Here is an 11,113-nt window from a genome sequence, read left to right on the forward strand (position 1 = left end):
TGCACAGGTGATCTGTGTGCACATGAAAGCTGACAAGCACTGATGTGGAGATCATCTGAGCAAGACCCAGGTTCAGGTGGGCTGCCGCTCTGAAAAGCAAGAGTTGGGAGGGACGCTGGGGCAGCAGGAAGAGCACGTGATGCTAGAGTCTAGTCTCCATGGGGATGGCCCAGCTGTGCTTCCAGCCCAGCTGCTCCAATTATGTCTGTTTCTTTATCTAGTCGGGCTTAGAAGAGTCAGTCAAATTTGCATAAGGAGGCCTGCGGTAAAGCCGCTCGTGGGCACAGGTACTCATCTGACACCTCATTAAGCCATCTTGGTAAATCATCTCTAGAATGCCTGTTGTTATTTTAGGAAACAACATAAAGAGGATGATAATTAAAAGTAACACCCTGGGTGGGAATTTTTACTTCCTTCCAGTGGTTGGCAAGTAAAGCACCTTGGGAATTTTTTGGTAAGGTAACATTTCTATACATTTTCACAGATCACACAACATCAAAGCTTGTCTATGCTGCAGCTTTTTTTCCCTTTCCTCTGTTGGTGCTTTGGGTTTGCGGCTTTATTCTATTGCTGGTTTTTTGTCTTACGGTTTTTTTTTTTTTCCTTTCCACTGAGCATTTTCTGATTTTACTTTGACTTGCAACGGCGGGAAGGTATTGCTCTGGATGTTACATGACATCCGAAGCATAAAATGCTAAACCAAGCTGCAGGTCGTTTTCAGGTGAAAAGGCAATTTTACGCTTCACGGTTGGGACCATGTAAGGCATTTTCATGGTGTGGTATTTTTCATCTTAGATCCATCAGGATGACATCCAGGGATTTGCTATCTGGTAGAAAGTTCACCTTTCAGTTACCCACTATCTGTCTGCAGCCTCCTAGTCTTGCTGCTCTCCTGCACAGGTGCAAGGGCATTCCTGCTAGACCTGCTCCTCTCCTGGGACTGCCAGGCCCCTGATGTGGCAATATTCCCTGGGTTTTCAGGGCCTCTTGCCATGCATCTTCCCTGTCCCCCACGACCCTCACTGCCTACCTGTCTAGGCCCACTGTCTAGGAACTGAGCCCCTTAGTAACACTCCTATCCGTCTTACACCCTGTCCTCCTGTTCCTCCTCTCTGATAAAACCCCAGCTTCGGGTCATCCCACCATCTGCCTTCTCTGCTCCTGACTCCACCCTGCCGAGAGAGGAGAAAGCCCACAGAAGCACCCGCTGAGGCCACCACAGATTCACGGTCTCAAGCCTTCCCTGGATTCCTGTGCTCTCTGACAACCATTTTAGTTGTCCTAAATCAGCTCCTCTCCTCCCAAAAAAAAAAAAAACTGTTATTTGACCCCACTCCCCTGCCTCACAGAGGAGCCTTCTCTTTGTCACGGCTTGTTGACAGCACATTCTTTCTTTTCTTTTCTTTTCTTTTTTGAGACGTAGTCTTGCTCTGTTGCCCAGGCTAGAGTGCAATAGCGCGATCTCGGCTCACTGCCAGCTCCACCTCCCCAGTTCATGCCATTCTCCTGCCTCAGCCTCCCAAGTAGCTGGGACTACAGGCGCCCGCCACCACACCCAGCTCATTTTTTTGTATTTTTAGTAGAGACGGGGTTTCACCGTGTTAGCCAGGCCATCCTGGCTCAATCCCCTGACCTCATGATCTGCCCGCCTTGCCCTCCCAAAGTGCTGGCATTACAGACATAAGCCACCATGCCTGGCCGACAGCACTTTCAATACCAGTCCTTTCTGTTAACTCACTGAGGCAGCATCTAGGATGCTGGGACAGATTCCATGGCCCTGTGCTAAAGCCAATGAATCAGAATCTCTGAGGTGGGGCCTAGGGTTCTTTTTTATTTATTTTTATTATTATTATTTTTTAGAGACAAGTTCTTGCTCTGTCACCCAGGTTGGAGTGCAGTGGTGTGATCATAGCTCACTGTAGCCCCTAGCTCTCTGAGCTCAAGAGATACTCCTGCCTCAGCCTCTCAAGCAGCTGGTACTACAAGTGCAAGCCACCATGCCAGGCTTTTTAATTTAATTTAATTTCATTTCATTTTTGATACAGAGCCTCACTCTATTGCCCATGCTGGAGTGCAGTGGCACGACCTCGGCTCACTGCAACCTCTGCCTCCCAGGTACAAGCAATTCTCCTGCCTTAGCCTCCCGAGCAGCTGCGATTACAGGTGTGTGCTACCACACCTGGCTAATTTTTTATTTTTAGTAGAGACAGGGTTTCACCATTTTGGCCAGGCTGGTCTTGAACACCTGACCTCAAGTGATCTACCCGCCTTGGCCTCCCAAAGGTGCTGGGATTATAGGCATGAGCCACCACACCTGGCTGCTAATTTTTTATTTTATATATTTTTTGTAGAGATGGGGTCTTGCTGTGTCCTGAACTCCTGGCCTCAAGTGATCCTTCTGACTCAGCTTGCCAAAGGACTGGGATTATAGGTGTGAGGCACTGTGCCTGGCAGAGTTCCGTATTCAAGAAAGCTGCCTAGTTGGGAACCAGTTATTGGCCTATATTCCTGAATCTCTCCTCACTTTTTGTCACTTCTCAAATGGTTACAGTCTGGCTTCTGCCCTGACTACTCTGTTAAATACCTAAACGGGCTCAGGGCAACAACCACCACAGCCATGCAGGTTCCCAGGTCTCCTGCCACTTGACCTCCCTGGAGTATTGACACTGTTGGTCACTCCAAGACTTCTAGACACCTCTTCTCCTTCCTTGCCTTCTACCCCTGGCCATCTCCCTTGGCACTTTAAGGTAGACCTTTTTTGGACCTTAAATATTGGTGGTTGGTTCCTAGAGTTTCCCAGGGTCTGGTCCTCAGACCACTGCTCTCCTCAATCTACGATTCCTCTCTGGGAAATCCAAGTGGCTTAATCTACAAAGTACACGCTGATGTATGTCTCCAGCTCTCATTTCTCTAACGTCACTCATGGGTCCAACTGCTGGAGGTGTAAGTCAGGTGTACAGAGGAGATATACACGCCACAGGCACCCTAACCTCAAATATTTCAAGATCAAATCCACAGTTCCCCCAGCCCCCAGTCCCATGCCAGCTCCCCCTCCTCCCCTACTCATGACTCACTGAACATTCCCATCCCTACTGCCCAGCGGCTGCCCTGGAGTCCCGAGGTCATCACATAGCCTTCCTGCTTCCTCATCTATGCATTCAATCCAGGCCTCTTGATTTTTACCCCCTAAATATGATTAAACTGCCTTCTTCCACCTGACCCTTAGTTTGGGTCTCATCTCTTGCTTGGACTATTAAAATAGCGACCCCCCATCCCCCCTTTTTTTTTAAAGAGATGGACTCTCACTATGTTGCCCAGACTGGACTTGAACTCCTAGATTCAAGTGATCGTCCCACTTCTGCCTCCTGAGTAGCTGGGACTACAGGAACACACCATTGTGCCTGGCTTCAACAACAGCATCTAAACTGGTCTCTGTATCCAGTCAAGTCCCACTAGAACAGTTGCTGGGGTGATATTTCTTTGTTTTTGAAACAGGATCTCCCTCAGTCGCCCAGGCTGGATCACAATTCACTGCAACCTCCACCTCCCTGGCTCAAGGGATCCTCCCACCTCAGCCTCCCAAGTAGCTGAGACTAGAGGTGTGGGCTACCACACCTGGCTAGTATTTTTTTTTAGAGATGGGGTCTCAATATGTTGCCCAGGCTGGTCTCAAACTCCTGGGCTCAAGCAATCCGCCTGCCTCAACCTCCCAAAGTGCTGGGATTACAGGTGTGAGTCACCATGCCCAACCTGGGGTGATATTTCTAAAATGCCAATCTTGCCAGATCAGTCCCCAGCTTAGAATGCGCTTGTTATCCAGGCTGGAGTGCAGTGGCACAATTATAGCTGACTGCAACCTTGGCCTCCTGGGCTCAAGCGGTCATCCCACCTCAGCCTCCTGAGTAGCTAGGATCACAGGTATGCCCCCACCACACTCAGCTAATTAAAAAAAAATTTTTTTTTGAGGCTGGGAACAGTGGTTCATGCCTTTAATCCTAGAAGTTTGAGAGGCCAAGGCAGGAGGATTGATTGAGTCCAGGAGTTCAAGAACCTGAGAAATATAGAGAGACCCCATTTCTACTACAAAAAAAAAAATAAAATAAAAAAATTAGCCAGGCCCAGTGGCATTCACCTGTAGTGCCACCATGTGAGAACTGGGATTCAGAAAACCAGGATATAGATCTCCATTCTGCCATCCACTAGCTATGCTATGAGTCGGCCATGAAAATTCTCTGGGCCTATTGACTGAATCTGTAAAATCTGACTTCTGAAAGCCCTCCACGATCTAAAGTTAAAATTCCAGTCGGGCGCAGTGGCTCACACCTGTAAACCCAACATTTTGGGAGGCCGAGGCAGGTGGATCATCTGAGGTCAGGAGTTCGAGACCAGCCTGGCCAACATAGTGAAGCCCTGTCTCTATAAAAATACAAAAATTGGCTGGGCACAGTGGCTCACGCCTGTAATTCCAGCACTTTGGGAGGCTGAGGCGGGTGGATCACGAGGTCAGGAGTTCAAGACCAGCCTGGACAACATAGTGAAACCTTGTCTCCCCTAAAAATACAAAAATTAGCTGGGCATGGTGGCGGGCACCTGTAATCCCAGCTACTTGGGAGGTGAGGGAGGAGAATCACTTGAACCTGGGAGGCAGAGGTTGCAGTAAGCCGAGATCGTACCACTGCATTCCAGCTTGGGCAACAGAGTGAGACTTCGTCTCAAAAAAAATAAAAACACTAAAATACAAAAATTAGCCGGGCGTGGTGGTGCATGCCTGTAACCCCAGCTATTCGGGAGGCTGAGGTGGGAGAACAGCTTGAACCTGGAGAGGGAGGCTGCACCATTGAACCCAGAGTGGGAAGTTGCACTGCTGAACCTGGACGGGGAGGTTGCCACTGCACTCCAGCCTGGGTGACAGCGCAAGACTCCGTCAAAAATTAAAAATAAAAAAATCCCAGCTCATCAGCATGGCCCAGAAAGACAATCACACTATACTCAACTGTAGGGCTGGGCAAATGAGGTGCCTAGGGTGCAAAATTTAAGGAGACACACACTCTCAGGTGCTGACCCTGCACGTGCATCACCCTGAGAGTGAGTGCTCTTTACATTTTGTACCCTAGTCCTTGCCCTGTCCAACCGCCTCTTTGGCTTCTTGGCTTAACAGTCACCCCCACTCCTGAATTCTGTGCTTTGGTACTCTCACTCTCCTTGTGGCTAGATCCTCACAGACACTGAGAGGCTTCTCACAGCTCAGGACAATCTTGAGAAGCCTCCTTCTACCCTGGCTTCTATACTCCGTCAGTCCCACAGGCATTATGTCTACAACTGCTCTGACCACATTAGGTTCTCTCCATCCCTCTGAGCTTCTCAAGGGCAGAGACAGTGTTCCGTCCGCTCTCTCTCTCAGGCAGCATGTTAACAATCAGTACGTACTCTATAAATGTTAGCTGAACTGAACACAATTCTGCTCTGGGAACTCACCTGAGTTAACATCAGGTCCATTGCCTAAGGCCCACAGTCCCACTAAGCCCCTTCAGAATGTAGTGACCACTAAGGATGGCTATGCACCAGGAATGAACTAGAGCCAGCCCTTGTCCAGACCTGTGCTGGAGGAAGGGTAGATGTGAACCATCAACTCTCCAACGGTGGTTGCTCTAGCAAATAATTCCCCTTGTGGCAAATTCACTGAATGTTAGCCTGCAATTTTCACAGGAATTATACATTGCCTGGCCAAGTGCTAAATTTTGAGCTTTCTTCCAGCCAAATTTCTACCATGCTGGTTCATGTTTGCCAGTCTCGTAGTGGTAATGTGTTTTCCAGCAGGGAACATGAGTAGCTTCAGGAGTTATTCTGGAGGCTCATAAAAAGGATCTTGTGACCATTTCATAGGAAGGATTCAGTAATGTGCCCTCTTAAAGAATACCATTGGTCCTTGGAGAGGTCCTTGGAGTTTTTGCATTCAACCTTGAACACTATCTAGGAGGGACCCAACATACAATAAACAGCTCCCGGGTAAACACATTTCATAGGCTCCAATGTCATGACTTTAACTTTTTTACTGTTTTAACTTTTTTACTGTTATCCAAGTACTTTCTTACCTGTAGCTATATATATATATATTTTTTTTGGAGACAAGTTCTTGCCGTGTCACCGAGGCTGACTGTGGTACACATCATAGCTCAATTTGCCTTGAACTCCTGGGTTCAAGCAATCCTCTGCCTCAGCCTCATAAGTAGCTGGCATTACAGGTGAATGCCACTGGGCCCAGCTAATTTTTTTATTTATTTGTTTATTTTTTTGTAGTAGAAATGGGGTCTATATTTCTGAGGTTCTTGAACTCCTGAACTCAATCAGTCCTCCCACCTTAGCCTCTCAAAGTTCTGGGATTAAAGGCGTGAACCTCTGTTCCCAGCCTCAAAAAAATTTTTTTTAATTAGCTGAGCATGGTGGGGGCATGCCTGTGATCCTAGCTACTCAGCAGGCTGAGGTGGGATGACCGCTTGAGCCCAGGGGGCCAAGGCTGCAGTGAGCTGTAATTGCACCACTGCACTCCAGCCTGGATAACAGAGTGAGACCCTGTCTCTAAAAAAAATAATAATAAATAAAATAATAAAAAGAGAATACATGGTAGGGCAACCATAGACTACCATTACTTTGAAAGAGGAAAAAAGATAAGAAAACCCCCTTTGTGGGCCAAGGTGATGCAGCCAGTTCACAAAAGATTTTACATCGAATTTTTTATTTTATTTTATTTTATTTTATTTATTCATTTATTTATTTTTTGAGACAGAATTTCTCCTTGTCTCCCAGGTTGGAGTACAGTGGCATGATCTTGGCTCACTGCAACCTCCACCTCCAGGGTTCAAGCAATTCTCATGCCTCAGCCTCCTGAGTCGCTGGGACTATATATAGGCACATGCCACCACACCTGGATGATTATTTTTGTATTGTAATAGAGATGGGGTTTCACCATGTTGCCCAGGCTGGTCTCGAACTCCTGAGCTCAGGCAATCTGCCCACCTCAGCCTCCCAAAGTGCTGGGATTATAGGCGTGAGCCACCATGCCCGGCCTTGGATTTTACATAGAATTTAAAGAGCTCATGATCCCCTTGAAGTTCTTTCATCATCTTCCCAGACATACAAGAACCCTAGTTAAGAACATCTGGGTTAGAGATTCTGTGCGGTCTTTGAATCAGGGTGTAAGAAATGGACAGGACCTCAGAGTTCAATGAATAGAATCCTCATCAAGTCAGATTTTACAGATTCAGTCAATCAGGCCCAGAGAATTTTCTTGGCTGACTCATAGCACAGCTAGTGGATGGCAGAATGGAGACCTATGTCCTGGTTTTCTGAATCCCAGTTCTCACACAGTGTTGGGCTAATATACTGTGTTTAAGGTTGGGTATAGTGGCTCATGCCTGTAATCCCAGCACTTGGAGAGGCCAAGGTGGGTGGATCGCCTGAGGTTGGGAATTAGAGACCAGCCTGACCAACATGGAGAAACCCCGTCTCTACTTAAAATACAAAATTAGCCAGGTATGGTGGTGCATGCCTGTAATCCCACCTACTCGGGAGGCTGAGGCAGGAGAATCACTTGAACCTGGGAGGTGGAGGTTGCGGTGAGCCGAGATCACACCATTGCACTCCAGTCTGGGCGACAAGAGCAAAACTCTATCTAAAAAAAAAAAAAAAAAATTCTCACATATCATCCCACCTCAGCCTCCCAGCCTCCTGAGTAGCTAGGATCACAGGCACGTCCCACCATGCCCAGTTAAATTAAAACAAAATAATGAATTATATATATGTGTGTGTGTGTGTATATATATATACTGTGTTTAAAACAAATGTAAAGAAGAGAGGAGTGTGGAGAGACTGGCTGGGGGCAAAAAAAGCAATAGTTAATTCCTAGGATGTATAGGTTGGCTATTACTCAGCTTCATTTTTGTGTTCAGTAGATTCGTTTTCTAGCTTCAACCCAAAAAGACCAAGCCTGAAGCTCCCTACTTTGAATCTGTGACTAAATCCTGATGGATTATCTGAGCAAGCTCTGTGGAGAAGCAAATAGCAGGGCCTGGGCACATCATGAATTCTAAATGGCTGATGTCATTACAAAAACCATAAGCAAGAAAGAATCTACGGTTTCCAGAAAGTGGGGGGAAAAGTTTCTAAGGAGAAAATATGAGTTGTGAAGAAGGAGGGTAAGGGTTATGTAGCAAAGAAGAGGTTACTGGGTGGTCCCTGTAGGCTGGGGGTGGGAGAGGGATGCACAGCAGGGTGGGGTGTGAGTGAGGCATGCTCAGAGATCATTTTTGTTTTTGTTTTTTGACCAGTGAAATGTTTGATCTTTTTTTTTAGTTCTAAAATTTTTAAATTTTTATTTTTTTAATCAGTGAAATGAGAGATGGTTTTGGGGAGGCCTGGGAACTGTCTAAGAGGTTTATTAACCTGGAGATTATCAAAGTAAGATTTGCCTTTTAGATAGATGCTTTTACATGGAAGATAGAGCTTAAGATTTTTTTTTTCAGTTATGTGTTAGAGTGCAGTTGTCCAGAATATGAATCATTCATTCATTGATCCCACTTTATGAAGCCCATAATATAAGGCAGGCACTCATCTAGACAAGAAAAGATAGTCTAAAGCAGCACAGTGACAATGGAGATGGAGTTATATAACCCACGATACATACTGAGGAGACAGATTTGAGAAATACTTAGGAGTTAAAAATCAGTAGGACCTGATGACTAATGAAGGCAGTGGGGAGTGGAATGGAAAGAGTAAGGATATTGACAGATGCTTGAAACAAATATGTCCAATATTTTAGAATTATATAATAAATGTAAAGGAATTTTCTGTCAGGAGCTCCAGAAAGATTAAAACCCAAATGCTAATACATAAAGATCAAAACAGCCTTCGTTTGCAACATCTTTGAATGAGGAGACTACTTTGGACTTTGTTATTTCTCCAAGGCAGAGATAGAGACTTACCCCAGGGAGGTAATTATATCATCTACCGAATTGTAGGTTTAACCGAGAGAGGTTGAAATAAAATACAAAAGTCTTGCTGGGCCTCTCTCCATAGCCTCGTGGCAAGCGTTTCCTACCAGAATTCTAATTTTGTCAAAATGGGGTTGCTTTCATGTAATTTTAGAATAAGCTTTTAAAAACTGAGAGCATCAAGAGCAGCAAGTGAACACAGATGGGCTGGGGGGCAGAGTGAATTGGGTAAATTTTATAAGAATAAAAAAGAAGAGGGGATTTTACTAATGTTACCTTCAAAGGCAAAAGACCTAGTCAAAGCACTCATTTTTGCTTTCTTAATTCCTTATCTACTACTACAAATAAAGAGCACCAAACTTATAAGGAAAAAAAAAAAGCTATGTGCTGTAAATGCCTTTTAACACATCTCCTTAGTAGTGCACTGTGTTGTATACATCATAATGTCTTGCTGGGCAGGCAGCCCAGCCCACCTCCTAATTCTACAGTTCTGTGAGGTGAAAGGTGAAATGTAATATTTACAATCCTGAGAATGAATTAATCCCTGGCAAAATAGAAGGATTTTATTTTCTCATCTGCTCACATCTAGCTGGCCTAATACTTAAGCAGTGTACCAGGGATCTGTTTCTACTTGTTGCCACAGGGCAGGGAACTAGAATCAGGTCCTGAAGCTAAATGTCTGACATATCTCAGACAAACAAAAACTGACAGAATTCATTACCACTAGACCAATCTTACAAGAAATGCTCAAGGGAGTTCCACATCTGGAAGTGAAATGATAATTACTATCAAGAAAACACAAAAAGTATAAAACTCACTGGTAGAGCACATACAGAAAGGAGAAAGAAAAGAATCAAACTTTACCACTATAGAAAACCACCAAATCACAAGGATGAACAATAAGAGGGGAAGAAAAGAACAAACAACATAAAAAAAACAAAAGAACAAACAACATAAAAAAAACAAAAAAAACAAAAACAGAAAATAATTAACAAAATGATAGAAGTCCTCACCTATCAATAATAAACTCGAATGTAAACTGATTAAATTTCCCCCCTTAAAATATATAGACTGGCTGAATGGATTAAAAAACATAGCCCAACTATGGTTGCCTGCAGGCCTCACTTCATCTGTAAAGACACACATAGACTTAAAGGGTGGAAAAAGATATTCCATGCAAACAGAAACCAAAAGCAAGCAGGGTAGCTGTACTTGCATCAGATGAAACAGACTTCAAGTCAAAAACGATTAAAAAAAAGAAAAAGGGTATTATATAATGGTAAAGGGATCAATTCAGCAAGAGGACGTAACAATTCTAAATATATATGCACCCAACACTGGAGCGCCCAGATATATAATATAAAGCAAATTATTATTAGATCTAAAGGGAGACATAGACACCAGTACAATAGCTGGGGAATTCAACACCCCATTCTCAGCACTGAATGGATCATCTAGACAGAAAATCAACAACAAAAACACTAGACTTAAACTGCACTTTAGGCTGGGTGCAGTGGTTCACATCTGTTATCCTAGTATGTTGGGAGGCTAAGGTGGGCGGATCACTTGAGGCCAGAAGTTTAAAACCAGCCTGGTCAACATGGTAAAACCCTGTGTCTACCAAAAATACAAAAATTAGCTGGGTGTGGTGGTGGGCACCTGTAATCCCAGCTACTTAGGAGGCTGAGGCATAAGAATTGCTTGAACCTGGGAGGTGGAGGTTGCAGTGAGTCAAGATCATGCTACTGCACTCCCAGCCTGGGCAACAGAGTGAGACTCTCAAAAAAACAAAAACTCCCTGCATTTTAGACTAACAAAGAGACATTTACAGAGCATTTCATCCAACAGATTCAGAAAACACATTATTTCATCAGCACAAGAAACATTCCCCAGAACAGACCATATGTTTGGCCACAAAACAAGTCTCAACAAATTTAAAGTAACTGAAATTATATCAAGTATCTTTCCTGACCACAATGGAATAAAACCAGAACTCAACAATAAGGTGAACTTTTGAAATTGTACAAATACACGGAAATTAAACAATATGCTCCTGAATGATCAGTGAAGAAACTTTTAAATTTTCTTTTCTTTTCTTTTTAGTTTTTTTTTTTTTTTTTTTTTTT

The 11,113-nt window shown here is 44.4% G+C and overlaps 1 protein-coding gene across 1 annotated transcript in view; it reads right to left on the reverse strand.

The window, feature by feature from the left end:
* Window positions 1-217: 217 nt before the first annotated feature.
* Window positions 218-11,113, reverse strand: part of GALM (galactose mutarotase) — a 56,488-nt gene continuing 45,592 nt past the window's right edge. The window contains exon 5 of the mRNA XM_017860409.1: window positions 218-339. Within this exon, the coding sequence (XP_017715898.1) occupies window positions 218-339 (122 nt within the window). The remainder of the gene's footprint in view (window positions 340-11,113) is intronic.

The sequence above is a fragment of the Rhinopithecus bieti genome, unplaced genomic scaffold, assembly GCF_001698545.2.
Source record: "Rhinopithecus bieti isolate Rb0 unplaced genomic scaffold, ASM169854v2 scaffold_52032, whole genome shotgun sequence".
Lineage (NCBI taxonomy): Eukaryota > Metazoa > Chordata > Mammalia > Primates > Cercopithecidae > Rhinopithecus > Rhinopithecus bieti.